This window comes from Podarcis cretensis (assembly GCF_951804945.1).
Source record: "Podarcis cretensis genome assembly, chromosome: 3".
NCBI lineage: Eukaryota > Metazoa > Chordata > Lepidosauria > Squamata > Lacertidae > Podarcis > Podarcis cretensis.
In genome coordinates, this window is record NC_137172.1 from 77513729 (window position 1) to 77537547 (window position 23819).

Sequence of the window (23819 nt, forward strand, 5' to 3'; positions counted from 1 at the left end):
GAAACAGCTGCAAAGGGGCTGGCTAATTAAATGGGGTGCAGCAGAAAAAGTGAAATATTTTCTGGACTTCCACTAAACATTACTTTTTACCTCTTCCAGCTCCTGTAGCCATCCAGATACATTTATTGCATTGTGAGGGAAAGTGACTGGCGGAGGGGAGGGGATGGGGTTGCAGGGGGGAAGTGGTGAAAGGGTTAACCCTTGCCTATTTTCCTATTGCTGCAAACTGATCAATTGCAAACAGGCAAGAATAGAGACTTGGGTTCGTGAGCAGTGATCTGCATCTGAAGGTGTGTTGCTCAAACAGACTATTCTTTAGGTTGTTTTCATAAATTGTGGTTCCTTCTCTTTCCTCATGCCTCTTAGAAGTACATGTTTGAAGAGCTTTCCAAGATCGCTTCATTTTTTCTGGGCTTTGATTTCTTGTTCCTGCTGTCTTTTAGGAGTAGTGACTTGACAGACTGCCAGCCCATCTTGAAAAATCTGTCGTTGCTCACTCCTACTACTTTTCCTCCTCTGCCTGGTGTAACCATTATTTTTTTAAAAAAAAAATTCAAAGCATGTCGGTAGCAATTCTTCTCCTGGAAACTGTTTCTGCCCTTCTCTTTTTCTTCTACACTTATGAATTGATCACACCTGGAATAGAAAACCTTAAGATGACTTTGACTTTTCACGTGGTGAGTTTCTGAGAACTGCTGTAGAAACAAAGGGAACACATTTTTCATTCCCAAGCCTGACCCCAGTTAGCATGATTATGAAATTGCTAAAAAAATTAGATTGCGTATATTAACACGCATAATCTTGCACAACAGCTGTAGAATACTTATACTATGTGAAATAAATGATCTGTCTAGTTCAACATTCTCTTATCTGTGGCCAGCCTAATGTGCCAGGAAAGCTTGCATGCCCCCACATCTCTGTGCCCTGTTATCTGAGTGTCAGGAATATACTACGTGAATATGTCCTTCATGAATTTACCATCTCATTAAAAAAAAAAAAAATGGGACATGGGTCACTCTGTGGGTTAAACCACAGAGCTTAGGGCTTGCTGATCAGAAGGTTGGTGGTTCGAATCCCCATGGCTGGGTGAGCTCCCGTTGCTTGGTTCCTGCTCCTGCCAACCTAGCAGTTCGAAAGCACGTCAAAGTGCAAGAAGATAAATAGGTACTTCTCCAGCGGGAAGGTAAACGGCGTTTCCGTGCGCTGCTCTGGTTCGCCAGAAGCGGCTTAGTCATGCTGGCCACATGACCTGGAAGCTGTATGCCAGCTCCCTCGGGCAATAAAGCGAGATGAGCACCGCAACCCCAGAGTCGGTCACGACTGGACCTAATGGTCAGGGGTCACTTTACCTTTACCAAAAAAAAAAAATCTATTGATGTAAGTGATGTGTTAATATTCTGTGGTAGTAGGTTTCATAGGTTTATTGTGCATTCCTGTGAGGAAATCTTAAAACTGCTTTGTTTTTGTTTTACTGTATAAAATGAAATAATAATTTCTATCCTCTCTGCTCCCTGTATACAGTGGTGCCTCGCAAGACGAAAAGAATCCGTTCTGCGATTCTCTTCGTCTAGCGGTTTTTTCGTCTTGCGAAGCAAGCCCATTGACGGCTTAGCGGATTAGCGCTATTAGTGGCTTTTAGCGGCTTTTAGCGGCTTATCGGCTTAGCGGATCAGCTGATAAGCGGCTTAGCGGCTTAGAAAAAGGGGGGGGGAGGAAAAAAACCCGCAGGAACTCACAAGACATTTTCGTCTTGCGAAGCAAGCCCATAGGGAAATTCGTTTTGCGAAGCGCCTCCAAAACGGAAAACCCTTTCGTCTAGCGGGTTTTCCGTCTTGCGGGGCACCACTGTACTTAAAAGTCCTGATGTTATTTGTACAGAAGATGCTTGATCCCCGTAATCATTTCAATTGCTTTTTAACATTTGCTTCTATTACTATACATTCCTGACTGTGGTGGGGAGTCTGTGGCCCACCACAGGTTGCTGAACCTCAGTTGTGATTGGTCCCAACTCCCATATCCATTGCCAGGGATGATGGGAATTGTATGCCAGCAGGAGCTGGAGGACCACAGGTTCCCCCTACCCGCTTCAAACACAACTTGAGGCACTGCTCTCACTTGAGGCTCAAGTAGCCTTGATGGCATGGAGTGCCTTCCATTGGCTTCAACTGTTAGTCCAGCTATGTCCTATCTAGACAGGGATAGCCCGCTGCACCAAGGATTCCCTGCCCGAGCTGCTTCAGGTCGTGGCGGATGTTCTCCTGGAGACACCTAGCTTGGTTGTCCTAGGGGATTTTAACATCCATGCCGACACAACCTTACAAGGGGCTGCTCGGGACTTCGTGGAAAGCATGGCCTCCATGGGGCTGTCCCTGAATAAGTCTGGCCCAACCCATAGCCGCGGACATGCCTTGGACCAGGTGTTTACCTCTGTGGATGTTGGTGATCTGACACTAAGTAAAAGCGAAACGAAAGAAGTGCCATGGTCAGATCATTTCCTGGTGCAACTGGACTTCTCTGCGACCCATCCCCTCTGCAGGTAGGTGGGACCAATTTGGATGGTCCGCCCCCGCCACTTAATGGTTCCAAATGGTTTCCAGAGAGTGGTAGGGGATTCTTTATCCCATGTTGATGGCCTTTCAGCCGATTCCCTGGTGGCCCACTGGAATGTGGAGTTAACCAGGGCTATTGACTGTTTGGCTCTGAAGCGCCCTCTCTGATTGCATGGAGCCCGGACAGCCCCGTGGTTTTCCACGGATCTGAGGGCAATGAAACAATCGTTGAGACAGCTAGAGCGCCGGTGGCGGTTAACTCATTCCGAATCTGACCGGACACAGGTTAGAGCTCAGCGTCGAGCCTACCAAGTGGCAATAGCGACGGCGAAGAAAACTTTCTTCGCCGCCTCTATTGCATCTGCAGAAAACAGCAGCAGGAGACTTTTTCAGGTTGTTCACAATTTAGCGGAACCACCTGCGACATCGGGGCCCAGTACGGGCCACATGATCTCCTGCAATGATTTTGCAAAGTTTTTTGCATATAAAATCGCTCAGATTCGGGAAGAAGTAGACTCCACCGTGGGAGCAGGGCCAGGGCGGGAGAGTGCTAGAGTTCAGTCTAGTCAAGTTGTGTGGGATCAATTCCAATCTGTTACCTCTGAGGATGTGGACAGGCTGCTTGGACAAGTGAAGCCAACCTCCTGTCTCCTGGATCCTTGCCCATCCTGGCTTATAAAAGCTAGCCGGGAAGGACTGGGCGATGGGCTTCGTGGGGTGGTGAATGCTTCCCTCCGTGAGGGAGCCTTCCCAGACCCGCTGAAAGAGGCGGTTATTAAACCGCTTCTTAAAAAACCATCTTTAGATGCGGCCACGATGGCCAATTATCGCCCAGTCTCAAATCTTCCATTCTTGGGCAAGGTGATTGAGTGAGTGGTTGCTGAACAACTCCAGGCATGCCTGGAAGAAGCGGACCATTTGGATCCCTTCTAGTCGGGATTCAGGCCTCATCATGGGACTGAAACTGCCTTGGTCGCACTGATGATCTCTCCCAGTGGCTGCATGTAAATGTTGAAAAGCATGGGGGAGAGGACAGAACCCTGAGGCACCCCACAAGTGAGAGCCCAGGGGTCTGAACACTCATCCCCCACCACCACTTTCTAAACACTGCCCAGGAGGAAGGAGCGGAGCCACTGTATGATCGTGCCCCCAGCTCCCAGCCCCAGAAGGATGTTATGGTCGATGGTATCAAACGCCGCTGAGAGATCCAGCAGAACTAGGAAACAGCTCTCACCTTTGTCCCTAGCCTGCTGGAGATCATCAACCAGTGCGACCTGGCCTGTATCAAACCTCCCCCATTTTGTAGTCCTTCCTTCATGGAGTAAAATAAAAGTGGAACAGTGCAAATCCGACATATGGTTGATTTTCTATTAATTTATAACAGAAGCGTAGCGTATGTAGTGTGTGAGTGTGAGTGTGTGTGAAGTTTGTACAAACTGGATGATTGGGAGGGGGGGGTTTTCCTGCTACATTTTATAGTTTGTTTTTAACTTTTTTTATATTGATTGCATTTGTTGACCTTGATATAAACCAAATAGAATCAACTGCAGGTAAGAAATACATAAATAGTCAAAATAAATAAAAGTTGGACAAATAATATAACTCATAATCCCTGGCTGTTGGCTATGCTGGGTGGGGCTGATGGGAGCCAGGAGTCCAGTATCATTTAGAGGGCTACTGGTTCTCCACCCTGGTGTAGTTCATAACGGTGAACTGGACATATTAAAGTTGGAGAGAATTGTAGACTTTAGTCCTTGTCAACAGCAACTGTTTTAATTATTTAGTTGAATGCTTTTTTTTCTTTTCTGGACTTTTTTTGCAGATTGGGCAACTTGCTTTCAAGGGCATGAAAAGGTTAAATCGAATCCAGTCCATAGTGTTTGAAACTGCCTACAATACAAATGAAAACATGCTAATCTGTGCACCCACTGGGGCTGGAAAGACTAACATTGCCATGTTAACAGTTTTGCATGAAATCCGTCAGCATGTTCAGCAAGGAGTCATCAAAAAGGACGAGTTTAAGGTAGGAATTTAATGAACTGCAGGACAGCTTTATAACTTGTAAGATAAAGCCCATTATAGAGTTGTGCACATTTATATGGATTCAAGAAGTTTCAAGGACATTGTGTTTTCCCCAAGTCACACGGAGATGGAGCCTGTTGATTTACTTCCTCTCTGTTATGTAATTCCTTTTTCTGTTCTGAAAATCTTATTATCCATGTGAAAAGCTTTGAAAATATATTTAGCTTTGATGCAGAACCAATTTTCAAAATGATAAGCCTTTGTAAACAAAATCTATTGTCTTTTAAAAAGCTGCACACTTATCCAGCACCGATAACCACTTTCCATATACTACTATTAAGTTTTTCCCCCGTTGCTGTAAGTGCTAGGTATAATATTTCACAATAAATTGTGATTTGTATCAGTTGCTACAAAACCAACAGTCTTGTACACTTTGCTCATTTATCAAACTGGTGTCCTTTTTGGTGCAGATTGTTTATGTTGCTCCTATGAAGGCATTGGCAGCTGAGATGACAAATTACTTCAGTAAGCGGCTGGAGCCACTAGGCATCACAGTGAAAGAGCTGACTGGTGATATGCAGTTGTCGAAAAGTGAGATTCTACGAACCCAGGTATGCTACATGACAAACATAAATATATTGATGGATGCAAGCAGTAGTGTATAAATGTGCTGTAACAAAACAATGAAATATTCTTGATTCATGAATTAAAGCAGTGATTTTTCAAACTTACTGCCATCAGGTTAGCTTTTCTGCAATGCTACCTGCTGCAGAAGATGGTGGGAAACATTCTAAGCTGCCTTGAAAGTCCATGCATAGAGGGAAACATTTGTGGAATATCTGAAAAGTTTTTGTATACATTTAAGCTCGTTAACAGGATTAACGTGAAGCAAGAAGTTAAATGCAACGTTAAAGAAAAATCAGGGAATAGCTAATAAATCGAATAACGTAGGAAACACAGTATTAAAAATTATAAGGAACTGCAAAAGGGATGGAGTCAAAATATATATGTTTATTGGGAAGTTTTGTATTTGTATGTCTCTGGGGGGGGGGATCCAAAATTGGAAATAAAATTTATAAAAAAGAAAAAAGGAAGTCCATGCATAGTGCTAGTCAAGCCTTTTGCATTTCACCAGTGCCTTGCATGAGCAGAGATCACACACGCCACTCCACTGTATGCCTGCTTTCAAATCGCAAGGCATAAACAGTAGTGATGAAGAAATAAGTCATCCAGTGAAACTTGTTCTTATTTACTGATACTTTTATTGGGAAACCAACTCCCTAAGAACTTCCAAATGGCCCTAGCGTCTCTTGGATGACTCTGAAAAACTGTTTTATGCCATGGCACCAGTATCGGTGCTCTTACCGCTTGCAGATCTGAGAGAGAAGCGAATGGATCTAGTGATACACAAATGGAGCTTTCAGCTTCTGTGTAAGCATAAGAAGAGCCCTGATGGATCAAGCCAAAGGCCCATGTAGTCCGGCTTGCTTTTCTCATAGTTCTCAACCAAATACCTACAGGAAACTCACAGGCAGGACCTGAGTACAGGCTCCCCATTTGTGTTCCCTAGCAACTGATGTTCAGAAGCATGCTGCTTCCAACCAGGGCGGCAGCCATTTGTGGCTAGTAGCCATTGAGAGCTGTTTATATCCATTGATTATCCTTCGTGAATTTGTCTGATCCTCGTTTAAAGCCATTCCAGTTGGCGACCATTACTGCCTCTTGTGGCAGTGAATCCCATATTTGAGCTATGTGCTGTGTGAAAAAGTACTGAATCTTTCAACACTGAGCTTCATGGGATGTCCAAGAGTTCATGCTGAAAGCATGTCTAAATCATCATCATCATCACCATCATCTTAGCACTCTAGCTGAAAGTGAGACAGGAGAGAGCTTGTTAGATTTCACCAAAGAGGGTTTTGCAAAACTGTGGCACCATCTCTGAGAAGACCCTAAGTATCACCTGAGTTTTTAATCAGTGACAGGACAGAGAGCAGAAACTGATTTTAAGATGTGGGCCAGTTTATTTGGGTGATGTCAGTCATGTCAGTCATAAGGGGCACTGTGCTGTTATGTATTTGTTGTTGTTGTTTAGTCGTTTAGTCGTGTCCGACTCTTCGTGACCCCATGGACCAGAGCACGCCAGGCACTCCTGTCTTCCACTGCCTCCCGCAGTTTGGTCAGACTCATGTTTGTAGCTTCGAGAACACTGTCCAACCATCTTGTCCTCTGTCGTCCCCTTCTCCTTGTGCCCTCCATCTTTCCCAACATCAGGGTCTTTTCCAGGGAGTCTTCTCTTCTCATGAGGTGGCCAAAGTATTGAAGCCTCAGCTTCACGATCTGTCCTTCCAGTGAGCACTCAGGGCTGATTTCCTTAAGAATGGATACGTTTGATCTTCTTGCGGTCCATGGGACTCTCAAGAGTCTCCTCCAGCACCATAATTCAAAAGCATCAATTCTTCGGCGATCAGCCTTCTTGATGGTCCAGCTCTCACTTCCATACATCACTACTGGGAAAACCATGGCTTTAACTATACGGACCTTTGTTGGCAAGGTGATGTCTCTGCTTTTTAAGACGCTGTCTAGGTTTGCCATCGCCTTTCTCCCAAGGAGCAGGCGTCTTTTAATTTCGTGACTGCTGTTATGTATACCCTGTTCTTATCTCTGCAGCCTTTCTGTTTCTTTCCTTCAAACAGATACTGAATTGTTATCTAACTATTTGTGTACAGGTCAACTTACAACTTGCATATAGTTAACTTGCTCAGTCCCAGCTTTACATGTTTGGCAGCTGGCCAGCTGAAATCGCACAAATTAAACACACACGTTGTCGACAACCTACCCACCCCAGCCTCCATACGCAACATAGGGATTTAATACTGACCTAGCTAAAGGAGTTTTGTAAGGATTGTTGCAACGGACTGTGTATTTGAAGCACTTAAGTGTCTCTTATCTTTTTTTTACCCCAGCTCTGATTTCTAGCCCTAAACCAGAAACTCTAGGCTCAGATGTAGGGGCTGGGATGGGCACACAGAGCTCTGGATAAGCAAGAAGAGCCCAATTCCAGTAACTGGAAAAGTGCCACATGCAATGGATACGTGGGTGCACAAAAATCTGTTATGGTGAACAGACACTTTAAGTCAATGTGGCTGCCTTTGTTCACTCACAGTTCTTTGTGCACAGCAGAACCCAGCAGGGACTGTCTGTCTACATATTGTCTCCTCACATACTAGAAAAGGTGGCGTGGGCGAATTAGTTTCCTGAAGCTCCTTTATAGAGGTTTTCTGTAAAGATCTGAGCAGCATTAATGTCTATTTTAACCAGATTTGTGGTAAGCACACTTGTGAGACAGATGTTGATGTGGTTTATTATGTTAGGTAATGTTGGAAACTCTGAGACAGAGATGTTAATAAATCCATAATGAGAGTCAGTAGCACAACTCCTACATATAACTGGTTTATTACTTTGTGAAAATACAACTTGTTTATGTAAGCTAATATTTCAGTGAAGTGGGCACTTCTCCAGTTACGCGCGCAGTGTTGCTTTTCTGGAATGGGGAAATAGCTTGGAGGGGGCAAGCAGATTGCCATTTCAAAGATTAGTAGATGGATTGCTTTTGTGATGACAGTGCAGTAGAAAGAAGTGAAGCAGACAACGGACATGTCACAGCTGAAAAGAGCAAGTAGCCCTGAGGGTGGCAAATGATATCAGGACTTTTTGAGCTGTATGGATTAGCACCCTGATGGGTTTGTCCGCTGATGGACTTCAGACACTTCAGCTATGATGGCTTTTCTGTCCAGTGGCAAATGATCCTGACAGGAGAGGGAACAGTGCAGTTTTTCCCTTCAAGGGGAGGGCGACATCCAGCTTTTAGGTAAGCAAAAGTGTGTGGGGAAGGGCTAGAATTCCTCACTTCCAAGGTGTCTTCCTGCCTTCATCAGAGAGAACAGTTTTTGGCACAGCTCCCATTTTTGTTTGGCCTGTTTTTTGGCATAGGCTTATCTGCCTCTAGGGATATCATCGCCAAACTTGACATGAGGGCTTCCACAGGTGTGCAGAGCAGTTTCCCATAATGTTTGAGTATCAGGTGCCATTTTGAACCAAGATGGCAGACCAAAAGGTGACTCTTGATTTTACCTGATTTTTGACGTGATTGGTTCAAATTCACAAAGTGTACTACCCACTTAAAAATTACAATATTTTCTGTTTTTAAGAATACTATGCAGGGCTGGGCACTCCCTGCTAGTATATAATGTAACACTAAGAGTATTTTTGTAGCACTTTAAAGTCTAACAAATTATTATAACTTAAACTGAAACAGACAAACATGGCTTCACTTCTGGAAATACAATAATTGTGATTATAATAATTTTATTATTTATTTTACTTTTAGTTATTAAGCATGTGTGACAAAATCTCTGTATTTTCAGTCAGTATAGTCTCCATTTGGAATTGCTAATTACTCAGGTTGTTGGTTGCCCAGCTGCTGTTCTGCTCACTCTGACATTCCTTCTCCTGATGAGTGCTGCTTCACTTGCAATTTTTAAAGGGCCATTGGTTCCTAAATGCTACACGAGATGGAGCCAGATATGTGTATCCTCCCATGGCTCACCTCTTCTTTAATTCATACTCTGTGATTCCTCACCCCTTTTCTACCTACCACCTGGCAGTAAAAAAACAATTTTTTAATGGCGGAATGAAAGAGAGAAGCCCAGTACCACTGATGTGCAGCCTTCATAACTGGGTGATACGCCGAACAGACACTTTGTGGAGTCTGTGGGTATCCTTTTCTAGTATTAAAGGTCTGTTTTAATTAAAATACTATAGACATATATCACACATATTCACACACACACACACACACACACACACACACCAAAAAACCATTCCGCACATCAGTATCACAACTCTGCACTGTCATAGTGAGGACAGTACAACTGGGGTAGCCTGGTTTCTTAATGTTTGCTGTTTTTAGGAGCAGCTTATTTTTTTTACATGTGAGACCTTTTGAAATAATGGCTTTTGAACACAAATAGGAGCAGCTGGAATCACAGAAGGTCCTCTGAAGACCCCGACATTACCAAGAAAAGTTCCCCATTAAAAATGTTACATCTGAAAAGAAAAAGCAGTTGTTATAATACTTGTATTTTCTTCCATCATAACTAGGTGGAGAAAAAAACTAATGCTGAGCATTTTGCCCACCCACAGAGCTTCGGGATCAGAATATTTGCCTTTGATCGACATTTGGGCAGGGACCTGTAGCAATACCAGAATACATCAAGAAGCTATTGCTAATAAAGAGGAAGCCTTGTTCCTTTGCTGATAAATCTCTTGCAGCATTTCTCAGTGGCACAGCTATGCTGAAAGTAATTTCTTTTATTCACAAGGTAGAAAGGCATGCCCTATTTAAAATTAGATTCTTGTCCCCCCTTAAACGAACTACAAATGGAAATATAAAAATGTCTGTGTCTTTTTTCAAATGTAGCACAATGTACCCAAAGGTTGGTAGTGGTGTTCGAGGCTGAAGATACTTAGGAAAAACGTCTAGCTCTCCATAGGGAGCTGAACATCCTTTTCATATGCAATCATTTTTATAATCTGAAGTCTTCCTTATTTCACACTGTGTTCTCCCTTTATGGATTCATCTTTATAGTAGAGTGGTTTATGTGCCCCAGAATAAAGTGTTACATCCCACTTGATTGTATATTTTGGGAGGCATTCAGCAGTGCTCTTATAAACCTTCCATCTGTCCAAGCATTGCAGCTTGCCCTCTCTCCTCCCCCTTCATGCTGTTCTGGAGGTTCTTCCGGGCCTCCTATTGGCTATTTCAGGGGGTGAGGGGGAGGACGGCATGTGCAGGTCCCATTGTGCAAGCAGACCCAGCATGCCTCATCCTCATGGAACACATATGGGGAATCCTTCCCCCAGTCTTTAAGGCAGAACTTGACAAGACTATCTACTCCCTTGCCCATCCCATCTTTTCACAAAGCTTCTGCCAGATGTCATTCAGACCACAACATCTAAACATTTTTATGCTTGATTCATTGCACAAAGAGCTCGAGGCAAGATTCAACTAGTTGTTCTATGCACAAAATGAGGTCTGCTTGCACAACCTAACTTTCTCCCTCTCTCCTCCCACCCGTCCTCCCCCCCCCCAAAAAATAAAAATGTTCTGGGGGTTTGAGGGGAAACCCAGAACAGTTTTAGGTGGTGTGAGGGGCAAGAGGAGGAAGTCTTATTGTGTGACTGGACCTCATTCCCCACACTCATGCCCCACTTAGCACTGTGCTGAGTTCTACCCTCTGCATGCACCCTTTGTGGGTTTTCTGTATCACTTTGTCATATGGAATACCATTATACCTAGACAGCTAAGTGGTAGAGTGCATGCATTCCGTTGCAGCCGGTCCCAGGTACAGTCCATGGTATCTCAAGGCAAGAGGATTGACTAGAACTTGGAGAACCACTGACAGTCCTAACAGGCAGTACAGTGGTACCTTGGGTTACAGACGCTTCAGGTTACAGACTCCGCTAACCCAGAAATAGTACTTCAGGTTAAGAACTTTGCTTCAGGATGAGAACAGAAATTGTGCGGCAGCAGGAGGCCCCAATAGCTAAAGTGGTACCTCAGGTTAAGAACAGTTTCAGGTTAAGAATAGACCTCCAGAACGAATTAAGTTCTTAACGCGAGGTACCACTGTACTGGTTCCGATGGACAGGTAGACAGGCCTAATATAAGGCAGCTTTCAAGGTTCCTGCTTGTGACACACTAACAGGTGATGATGGCAGATTACTAGTTACCAACGTATTCAAGTAAGCACTTTGCAAAACAGTCATCCGTACCATTCTGCACATGTGCTCGTTCTCCTGATTAGCCCGTTGTAACATGCAACTAATTTCTAATGCTGCTCAAAACCCAGCTAGACGGTGTGTTAGGTTTGTGGCCACAACTGCATTCCTTCTCCTTTTAAATGGTGACAGCCAAGGGGTCCTAATTTGGACTGGGACAATAGAGGGAAGGGAGGTGATTTGTATAAAGAAGTGTGAACGTTCAGTAAGTGCTAAATAAGAGCAGAGTAAGGCGCCTTGAATTTTGGGAAAGGTAATATATATTTTATTATTTTTAAATTACTAATGGTAATTTAAATTTAATATTGCCAAAAAATGACTTTCCTTTTTTAAAGTATGTTGATTTCATTCTGCCTCATTTCCTTGTGAACCCTCTCCTATTTTTTAAATGACAAAATTGTTTAATCCCCTTTTAGAATAAAGGCTTTTTTATTTCAAAACTATATATGTTCTGGTTGATTGAAGCAGGCTTTTTGCTTAGAAGATTTAGTTTCAAGTATGCACACTCTTCCATTTATTTTACTCACTGTCTGAAAAAAATCAGTGTTAGTAGGCCTAAAAATGAAATAGTTAAATTAATAGCTATGCTGAGGTTTATTGTTGTACAACTTTAAAGGGCTAACATAAAAAAGAAGAAATAATGTTTTTCTTTGGATTCCTCATCAATCCAAAATAGTTGAGCACGCTGAAAAGGAATATTTACTGCTTGTTGCTTATGTGTTTTCATGGACTGGTCCAACAGTGTCACCTGCAGGTGAACAAAATGTGTTTCTTAATTCTTGTAGTTGTTAATCCAATATATGATGCTGTAGAAGAGCTAGTGTTTTTTTAAAATAAAAAAATAAAAAATAAGGTTAAATGTTTTACTTTTCAATATAGCCCAAGCTAGCAATGCTATTGCCTACGTACCTTTCATCTACCTTTTCTTCATCTCCACGTTGGTTGAAAGAATGTTTATAGTGAATTCAGGGTGAATTTCAAATAAAGCGCACAGTACATTAGATTAAATTAGTGACACTTCCCTTAAATCAGGAATGAGGAATGTGTGGTCTTCTGAATATTTCTGAACTACATCTGTCACCCGCATTACTGGCCATGCTGACTGCAGCTGATGATTGCTGGAAGTCCAACATCATCTGAATAGCGCTCCATCCCTGCTCTGAAAGTTTACCTAGTCAGTTTTAGATCTGATTTAATATTTGTAAAACGTGATGATAACACACTAATAGTCTTGTCTTTATTCATGCAGGCAAGCATTTTGAAGTGACATTCCATTGTCCGATGAGTATTTTTTTATTTTTGAAATCTTATTAAATGTTTATATTAATGCAAAATCAAAATCTGGTAAGATTATTTTTTTCAGAGTCAGGCTTCATAAATGGAAAGAGAACCCTTAGGAAGATGCTGGGAAAACTTTTTACTTCAAAATTCACGATTCTATTATCTCTGGCTTACAAATGGTCCTTGTCATGCTTTTTGCATGGTGCTGCTGTACGATTGCTGCAGGATTTGGGAAATCAGAGCGATGATTTCCTATTGCCCTCCACAACACAGCATTGAGACTGCAGATGTCAACCACTGGCAATGCTTTGAATAAGCTATTTAGCAAGTGCACCTGTCTCACAAAGTTTTAAAATGTTTTTCACTTTGAAGCCTTTTCTCTTGTAACTGCTTACTATCTCAAACTTCAATTTGAATTTCTAAAACCTGTTCTGCTTTCCACATAAAAAAGAGAGAGACCTTGCCCCAAGAGGGCTCGTCATCTGGTGGGAAATGAAGCAGAAGAGCAAGATGAGAAGAGGAATAGCAGACCACCTGCCCTGTGGACCAAAAGATGCTCATTCTGGCGATCATTTGCAGAGTCGCACAAAGTGGCTTGCAGTTCAGTGCTCTGGGTGCTAGTGGAAAGCATTTAAAGGCAAAATTCCTTTTTCCTCCTTGAAAAGTAGCAACAACAATAACTAGCTGCCCTCCTTGCAATGTTTTGCCAGATATGATTGCAATTAGTGCTTGTTTAATAAATTGCCGACTTGTTACTAATAGACTTATTAATAATATTTTTACAGAGACAGATGTGGAATACCTAACAGTACAGCTGCAGGGCTTTCTATGCTCATGTGTTAACTGCTTAGGATATGGTATACTGACTGCTGTGGCAAAGTGGTGATATTGTGTGCAACTTCATGCCAGAATTACAACATTACATTATTTGTTTTTTCAGGCAAACACTGGGTATAATGATTTGTATCATTTTAAACTGCTGTAACAATAAAGCTTTACTAATTTCCCTTTATATAATTGCTTTGTGAATCTGTTAATGCTTGATTGCATTATGGTTTTTTAAAAATCTCACCAAATGATGACCCTTTTTACTGTGTGTTGAGTGCAAATATGATTTTTACAACATACTGTTCGTAAAACAAATAGGACCCACTTATGATAAATATTTCATTACTTGTATTAATAACTTTAAACATTGTAGAATTCCCAGAGTTGGTTATTGATTATTTTTTTTTACTTTTGCAAGATTTAATAGCTTCTCATAAAACCCTTTTGTGCAAAGAAATCCACATATCTCTAAAACTACTGTATAACTCTTTTGTGCTCCCCCCCCATACAAAAAGCACTATAAATTTAAAAGGATAGAAAAGCAGTCTTTATAGGTAATGCAAATGATGCATTAAGCTAGATTCTTTTCCTAGGCTACAATTTAAAAGTACTCTGAAGTCCAATTATCTTTGATTTAGCTGTAAAGATTTCAGAATAACAGCTGTGCTTGTTGAGTGAATATTCTTGAGCAGAGAAATGGATTTGAATGGTGAGAAATGTGGAGAGTAGGGGAGGGATGGCAAAATGGAAGTGGAGGAACACAGGAATGCTTGCTTTCTTTTTGTTCTTTTTCTCAAAAACAAAAACATTCTGTCTTTTAGTGTGATGATTATATAGAATAAGAAACAACACCGAGGAATCCAATAGTACTTAACATTTAATCTAAAAGCAGAAATGAAGAACAAATTGGGTATTATATATATAACCATAGTATCAGTGCATGCAAAATGACTTTATAACAGTTTAGTGTACTGGGCTTTCTTTTGAAATTCATGCAGAATAATTTTGTTTGCCAATTCAGTAGCCATCAGATTGAATTTACTTCAGCTGCTTAATTGAAACGCACAAATTAATCTTTACCTCTCAGATGCTAAAAGCCTTAAAAGTAAAACGCTGTTGTTCCAGCGTGATTTTAGTCCCTGTTTGACCAACTTGCAGTTAGGGAAATCAGCAATCTTTTAATTTTGATTTCTGCTTTTAAATTAGAAATGTGTGCAATCTTTGCATGATGGAAGTTTAAATGGGAAACTAAAGCCTCTATAAAGCTAAGTAGTCTAAACACTGTTTCTGCAGATTGCATCCTCCTGCCATTTCTTTGCTTTCAGAAGGTCTTGATGGAAGACTCTGATGAATCAAAAGCAGCAGCAGCAGCAGCAAGGATGAAGGTGATCTTCTGCATCATCTCCCTGCTGTTCTTAAGTGTCCCCAAGCTATTGAGAGCAGAGTTTTTTGGGGGAAAGCACCAATGATCACCTTGATCCCTGTTCTTCTGACCCAAGCCTGAATCAAATATGCTGAATCAAATAACATTCTGTCAGCTAACCAATACCAACTGAATATAACCCTGAGGCACTTGTTTTGCTTGCACAAATTTTGCCTTTGTTTAGGTATTTTGATTTTGTTTTGAGTGTATCTGCTGAATTGTTGTTGGTTTTTTTAAAAAAACAACAGCAATTGGATTTTCAAAGGCTTTGAGGTCTTAGTGTTTTGGGAATGGTGTAATGTTGCAGGAATGAATCCCCTTCACTGATTTGTCTCTAATGAAGAATGAGTAGGTCATATTTGAGAATGAAAGAACCATAGAGCTAATTCATATGTTACATTATGGAGAAGATGAGGGAAAGCAGAGGGACTATTTTCCCTGCATATGTTGCAGCATGCAAAGGAAGAGACCCTTAGTTCACATTTGCTGAAGTAGTAAAATTCACAGGCAGGATGGAGGCAGGGTTTTTAGGGGCAGATCAGGAAAAGGTAGTGCTTAATCCCTCCTACACTTGCCAAGTCTCCTCTGAAATTAGCTCTCAGAGGCTCATCCTCCAGCTGGGCTTAATTTGCATTTCTGAACTCAGTTGGCACAAACAAACAAAACTGACTGAACTAACTAAAAACAGTTAAGCATTTTACATATCTGCCAATCCTTTATTGCAGGTATCTCCCCATCCCCAACACACTCCCATCCCATTACAAACAGGGGGGTTGGATCGCTATGATTGTCTTGCAACATGTAGTTTGACTCTGTGTACTAGAACTTAGGTCTGAAATAAAGCAGTGGGTCGGGACTGCAGCTTAGTAGCAGAGCATGTGCTGTTAATGCAGAATATTTTTAAGTTCAACCCTGTTCTCCTGGTTGAAAGAGTAAGTTAGCAGGCAATGGAGAAGCACTCTGCCTGAGCGAGACAAATAGTCTAACATGGTCATAGAACAAACATTCTCTTCCTCCCTAGAGAATGAAGGAAGAGTATGTGATGGAGACTTAATTGCACTATGTAGCCGCCAATAAGCTACCATGCTGGAAAGCCAGAATGCATTTCCTGGATGTAAGGAATCCCCTCTGTGAAGGCAGAATAATAGGATGGTAGGATTTCTTAGCTGTGCGTGTGTTCCATCACAATCAGGTCCCTGTGATGTACAGGAAAAGGAAAACACTTGGTTTTTGTTTCATTTTGCTTTATATCACAATTTTTTCATATTTCAGAATTGAATATTTTCTTAACAAATTGTCAATCAGCTTTCACTACACAGGGGTAGGGAATCTGATGTAGCCAGAGGGACAGATACTCGCCTCCCTTAACTCCCATGAGCCATTTCAGTAGGTGAACATTGTCACATGGTTTGAAATAAAGTTGTGCAGGCAAAGGCACAAGGGTTTTGTAATAATTTTATAATTTAGCTATTATTGGAGAAATATTGGAAAACTAATATAAATTATTCCTGCCCCCCCCCCAAGGCACAAGGGTTTTGAAGATGCTATTGATTGGTGGTACCTGCATACCTCACTTTCAGCAGGGGGTCATGCCTGTGCCATACCTGAAACTCTGTATGACATCAGGTGTGTGTGGCTTATGGCCCTAATCTGGCCTGCAGCCTGGATGTTCCCCATGCCTGATTTATACCTCCCACTTTGACAGAATCGCCTGTTAAAATGGGCAATGAAATTGGGGGGGAAAGAGAAAATTATGAACAGGATTGCTGTGTGCTAATGAGGCACGCTAGCTGAAAGTTGTCATACCTGATTAAGGAGCTTATTGGCATCAGTCAAAGCTGACACTGGAGTATTGGAGTTGATATAACCATGATTAGTGAAATGAATTAGAGCAAAGAAAGTAGGATAATAATATGGAATTTCTCTCCTGTTTAAAACATTTAAATCATTATTTAAACTTGCAGACTGAGAAGCTAATTATGTATTTTACAATACAAGTGTTGGATTTCACAAAGCACACAAGCTGTTCCTCCTCTTTTGTTCTGGAGGCTAAAAATGTGCTTTGTGTAGACAGACTTACTTACCCTAGAAAAATGTACTGGAATACTGTTTTGATGCTGCTTTTTATCAGTATACCATAATATGCTTTATTCTGATGACTTTCCCCCATCTCCTCCTCCTTCTTTGCACTTTCTCCTCTCTGCTCCCTTATGTCCTTTTATCTTTTGATATGTTTGCAGATTATTATACAAATATAGGTGCAAATCTTAATCAGTTTAATTGGTTAGTAAACTATTAAAGCTTATACCCAGTTAAACAACTATGCATCTTCAGCAGAGTCACATTTTGTTACCATCTTTACTATTCTACATCCATCACAGTTTCTGGTCTCACCCACTTCTGGCATGCAATAGTTGAGATGTCACAAGAAAACTCTGCTATCCTCCGTTATCTTGACATGGTTTTTTCTGTACTGATGAGTTTAAATTTAGGGTGAGCATCTTCCCTGACTTCTGGTTTTATGTGGATATCTGGATGAAGAGAGCTTCAACGTCTTTTTTGTTTTTGTTTTAAAAAATATTTCTGTCGTAATGTTACTGTGAGCATGTTACCTGTTCAGTGACATGGAACAACATTTTCCAGCTCAAACAGAGATAGCTGGTCTCAGTGATCCATTCAGAATACAGCTGTTGGATTAACCGGGAAAGAGCCATTATGAGCACATTGTACTTCACAAGGTATTCTTTTGTGGGCTCCACCTCTATCTGAAATGTGGCAGGTGGCTACTTGGGACAAGGCCTTTTCTGTGCTGATGCCCAGCTCTAAAATTTCTCTCCCCAGAGAATGCTAGCCTGGCAATCTGGTGCCTTTCTACCATGAGGTGAATGCATTTTTAATTTCACTGGGGTTTTAACTTTTTAACTCCAGTTGATCTGTATCTGGATGCTGCTTTTATAAGGGTGATGTTTTTCACTTATTTTAATTCATTAGTAACTTTATGATGATTTTAACACTTTATTGTAAGTTGGCCAGATAGTGTATTTCAAAGATGGGATATTTTAGGAGTCCTGCAAAGACAACTTCAGTGTGCTATCAGGCTTATTTTTGCTCTTGAATATACTGGGATGGTCATGTGCGCTCCTGCAGTCCAGTTGATTTGCACCCTCAGACTTTCTAGATGGTCATGTAGAATCTGTAGCAATCTGTGCATGATCCATAGCTTTTTACAGAAAGACTGTAACTTTTCATGCCAAAAAAAGTTCCCATTTTGGGGAATGGGTATTGGTCATGCTTCCGTTGCACTATAGCACTAGGTTGTCCTGACAGTGTTCCAAGTTAGGTTTGCTTTTTTGTGACATGCTTCCCGTCAATGCATTCTTGGGGGCAGGGGAGTGGGTGGAAACGAGCAAAGGTTTAGCATAGCAATAGCAGCCTTTACAATACTTTTTTGTTGCATTGCAATCCTGTGTATACTGAGAAGAAAGTCCCACCTCATTCAATGGGACTCAATCCCAGGTAACACAACATAGGATTGGAACCTAAATATCTGTATCCAAAGTCTTAAATGTTGCACTTTTGTTAGCTGATATTAATTTTTTTATTGACCAGCGGTTTTGGACTTCTGCACGCATTTATTCTATGCTTTCCCAGTGATGGAACTAGTTTACATGGACAGAGAGAAATGTAAGTTGACAGTCAAAATATTGACAGTTAGCCCATTTCTATTTGGCCATGCCCTAATACGAAAACCAGATTGAAATGTCTTGCATGAGTTTCAATTCATTAACCAAATGTGACACTTTATTTCCTGGCTGTTTCTGTGCTGAGAGAACTGAAGTGGTGTAATAGTGATATAAATGAAAACTCTTTGCAGTGCTGCTCACTGAGAATAGAAAACATGGCTGTAGAAAGGTGTTCTAAAACTCCTTTAAAAATGAAATGGTTTTCCAGTGTCACAAAATGAATATGCTATGACTAGCTGTGAAGCTTTCCATGGTCACTGTAAGAAAGAAGAGATGGCAAAACTAATTATGATTATCCCAACCCAGCGTGGGCTAGTGGCATAGAAATGTGCGCTTCCCATGGACAATCTATATACCCAGCTTCACTGTACTGCTCATTTTGCCCCAGTTGTATTGCCTAGATCAGGGATGTCCAACAGGTCAATCGCGGGGTGTCCCTGTTTGATCCCAATCACATTGGCTCTACCTCCCCCTAAAGCTCAACAACTTTGGCTCTTCCTCCCCCCCCCCAAAAAAAAGCTCATCAACTTTGGCTCATCCTTCCCCCAAAAAAGCTCAACACCTTCTGGTCAATCCAATACCAGAAAGACAGTTGAATTGGAAAGAGAATGCAGAGATTTCCAAATATTTTGAGAACTTGCCCAAGTACGTAGAAACGTATTTACTCAGTCAAGAACTGAGCATTTTTCTAGGTGCCATGTTGAATATGTCAAAAGGAAATAAGAAACTGGAGTAGGGTGGTAGACATGGGTGTGCTTAAGACCTAACAGTTTGTCACAGGGATGGAAAACATGTGGCCCTCCAGATATTGGACTCACAGCTCCCATTATATCTAGTCAGCATTTCCAGAGCTCAGGAATGGTGCAAGTTGTAGTCTAACAACTGGAGGGCCATAAATTCCCTATCCCTGGTTTACCATATCCTGAGGGTGGGTTGGGGAAGGTAACCTGAAAAGTGTATCTTACAACCATAATCAATATCCCACTTTTGGAAGCTCAACGTTTTAAATCTAATTCTAAACTGTTTGAAGCTTAAAAGGTCCTTCTTCGGACTTTATATATTTTCCCTTCTCCTCGGCACACCTCCCATTATCCCTGACCATTGGCCATACTTGCTGGGACTCATAGGCATTGGATTCAAACAACATCTGGGTGGCTACATGTTAGCCACACCTGCTCTTGCCCAAATCTCCTTCTCAACTATCCTATGCAGCAAATGGAGGGGAGGAACAAACAACCCCTCATTCATCCACCCCATGCCTTGGCACTTAGTGCTACAAGGCAATTCGGTTACAGTGTTAGAATTCTAGGCAAGATGGGCAGCAAACTACTCATCTTGCCTCAGAGATGAAACAACTCACACAACTGCACTTAGAGGAGGAAATCTTCGGACTGTTTGTTCTCCTTTCCTCACAGGAGCCTAAATTCTTAGTCATAAATCTGAAAACGAGCAGCATTGTCTAGCAAGACATGCACTGTTCTTCTAACTTTGGGTCCAGTCCATCAGGCACTGGCACTGTTTTTCTCCCTCAGTTTGTTTAAATGGTGTTTGTGTCAGAGTCCTATTGAAATTCAATGCTGGAGACTGCTCAGCAGCTGTGCTCAATGTGTTCACACTGTCTTCAGAATAACAATATACAGAACTCCGCATTTAATTCACGTCGTTATTTAGAGTGCCATCAGCAACTTTTAATTACAACATGCAGCCGTAAAAGAGCTTTACGCTTAGCGCCGAATGTGTCTAAATACTTTAAAACTGAAGAAGAAGAAAATATGCATCTGTTTTATTTTAAATTGTGACAGCAGGGCTGTGGTACAAGTAAGTGTGTGATCGCAGCAGTACCAGTTTAGCTTTGGCAAATTAGCTAAGTAGCTTGCGTTTGTAGCATTTCACACCTTTAAATTCTTAATATGCCTTGCTAAATATATTTCATCACAGTTTGCTAATTAATGTTCTATGGAAATTACAGCTGCTAATTTTCGTGGTTGACATGGCTCATTTCAAAGTGGTAATAAGTTACATCTGTAGTGGTGTGATGGCATTTTATAAATGCTGGTTGTACAGTCACTATTTTGAGTTAGAGTGGGTTCATTAAAGGCCGCCATCATTACATACAAAGACTTAGAAGTCAGTATCTTCCCTGTACACAGTGTATTGTTGCGATTCTCTGAGTCTAATGTGACTAACATGTCCATCTTTTTCCACATCAGGCAACCAGATGCTGGTGACGGGGGATGATTCCCTTTCCCTTGCTTGTGAGAGATGCAGGGACAATTGACTAGCTATGACTGCTGGCCTGTAGCTTTCGGCTTTTGATTTGTTCTTTTGTCACTAGCTATTCTCATTTTCTCAGGCGAGTCAGTCTAAAAGTTAACATACTTGGAAACCACATTTTCTACTGCATTAAACTTCCACATTTAATAGGGAAGGGTCAAAGTTCGGTGATGGAGCACATGCTCCCCGTTCCAATCTCTGCAGGTAGGACTAGGAAAAGTGCTTTGAAATCTGGATGAGCTGCTGCTAATCAGTTAAACAAAACTCAGCTAAATTGACCGGTGGTTTGACTCTGACTTTGAAGTCCCTTCAAACCATCCCTGGAATCCAACCATAGCCAAAGCGCCAATGCAGAATAGCTCTAAGAATCTTATGCCTCTTGGAAGTTGTTAGCTATCTTAGCAAGATTGTTAGCTATTGTTAGGGTAGATTGTTAGCTGGCGTGGCTATAAGGGCAGTGACAGTACTTTCAGTAAGGTTCGTTTGGATAAAGAGGGATTTGCCTGACAAGTGGACAAAAACAGAAGATTTCTGCCTCTATTTCCACATATAGAGTGTTGCAGCATCTATAAATGTTTTATTAGGTTACATAGCATAGGCATAGAGATTTATTAGCTGTCTTATATTTTTGAAACACACACACACGCTGGTTCTGTTTTGTATAGATTCATTTAGATCAGCCTACACATTTAAAAGAGAACATAGGGCAACTCCAACTGGTTTCCTTAGATTTATTTGTTTCCTAATTTAAATTTATATTTATTTTTTCATTAAATGTCTATACCACCCTTTTATCCAAGGATCACAAGGCAGGTTGCAATATAAAAACAAAAAAAATACATAACACGGTAACAAACAAAACAATAACCACTACCACCTTTAGCAGTATAAAGGTAAAAGTAGTATAGGTATAGTATAGCATTTAATAGTATAGGTGACTGTGCACTTGCGTATGCTTGTGTGTGGAGAAAGATACACATCGCATTTTACAGGATCTTGGATGAAAAATTAACACACGTTACACCTTTCAAACAACATTTAGACTTAGCTGATTGTACTAAAGCTTGTTTTAAAATTTGACCATGTTTAAATAACCCCCCAGTTGTATCAGTAAATACATTAGATGCTTAGGTTTCAGTAGAGTGATAATGTGAAAGATTTGTATAATTGTGTGTGTGCCTGTGTGCAAGCATACACACACCAACTTCATTAGAAGTTGAACTTTCAGGACATCCATTCACATTGGTTGGCAGAAGGCAACAACAGAAACAAAAAAGTAGTACCAACTTACATAGTCTTCTACCACAAAATATGTGATGGAAAAATTTTCTTTAAAAGTTAGCCAGTTACATAAGGGAAGCTATCAATGACTATTAACAATAGGTAGTGAATAATAGAGTGTCCATGTTCCGTTTCAGTATGCTGACTAGCAAAACAGTTATATCAGGCCCTTCCTCCCAAAGGAGCCCAGGGCAGCAAACAACAAGTAATAAAACAATAAAAACATCTCACCATTGGCAACTCTGGAAGTTGTACTCCAAAGCATGTGGAGAGCACCAGGTTGGGGAAGGTATTGCTATTATAAAGGCCACATTGAATAAATTATTTAACCAGTAGGCACCATTTTCAAGTGTAGCAAGAAAAATTCAGTCCTAAATTAGCTAATAAACAAAAGCTCATTATATATAACAAAAGCCCCCTTTAAGTTACATGAGAATTTGCCTCCTTTTTTAACATCTAAAGCTGTACCTTCTGTATAGTAGTTGAAGCCTGATTAGAATTGTTCCCATTTATAAGGTAGTTCTTGAATTTGAAGTTATATAGGAAGTCCTGCTTTAATGGGTATAGGTTGGCTTTTCTAGTTACAGAACAAGGAAGGTAATGTTTTTTGCATGTCCTTGAAACCTCAGATTTATTATTTCCAGTCTGGTGATTTATCACTTCTACTACAGGGATGCAAATATACAACAGATAACTTCTCTCAAATCTCAGCAATAAGTGCCAGGCAGTGAACATCTAGGAAGTTACTCTGAATTTCTGGTGGACATGATTAATCCTGCAGTGTTAATGCAAGAAATGGTGGCATATTTAAAGAAGTTTATGGATACAATCATCCTTTTAACTACACACACTGCCCAGTAGCGTTATTCAGATGTAGTCCTTGCAGGGCAAAATATATCGGATGGTAGGAGGAAATTTCCTGATTAAGTGATGAAGTTTTGTTGGCCTTAATGTCCTCTGGGGACTTGCCAGTCTACCAGCCACAGCCTTGACTGCTAGACTCCCTACCAAAAGGTACAGAGGGATTTCCAGTGCTATGCGTCAGTGAGAGAAGTTCCAGGTGCACAGCTTTCTCAGGGATTAGTGCTGCTGTTCTTTTTAGATAAGAAATAAGACTGAGAGATCTCGGCTGTTTTTAAGTTAGTTGGGGCTGTGGTCTTTTAGATCTGCATTGTTTGAGAGGGGATGTTTCATCAGATTAAAATCTACTTCCCTTCCAAACCTACCAAGAAGCTGGCCTCAGAATGATAGTGTTGCCACACTTTGCTTTGGATGTCTACCTCTTACACATCTGCAAAGTTCTTCTTATTTGTGAAGGAAGCTCTTTTGAACAGTGTTCGAAACTCCTGTTGTTCTAGGTGCATTTTGTGGCAGTGACTTTCATTAGGACAAGCAGTTTCTAAGCTGTGGATGCAGTACTGCGCCTAAAATTTCACATTAAAACTGCAAAATGGAAGGAAAGGAGGCCTTTTTCTGCCTCCCCACTTCCAGCTACTTTCTGAAGACTGGAGAAGAGACCCTCTTAAGAATATTAGGGGGGGGGGTGAGCAGGGTCAGGACTAGACCATGTGAAAAATT

At 41.1% G+C, this 23819-nt stretch overlaps 1 protein-coding gene across 2 annotated transcripts in view; it reads left to right on the forward strand.

Moving 5' to 3' along the window:
• Positions 1-23819, forward strand: part of ASCC3 (activating signal cointegrator 1 complex subunit 3) — a 226427-nt gene that overhangs the window by 51994 nt on the left and 150614 nt on the right. For both annotated transcript variants that reach the window (XM_079971589.1, XM_079971590.1), the window contains exons 9-10: positions 4372-4572; positions 5042-5182. In XM_079971589.1, coding sequence (XP_079827715.1) covers positions 4372-4572; positions 5042-5182 — 342 coding nt within the window. The remainder of the gene's footprint in view (positions 1-4371; positions 4573-5041; positions 5183-23819) is intronic.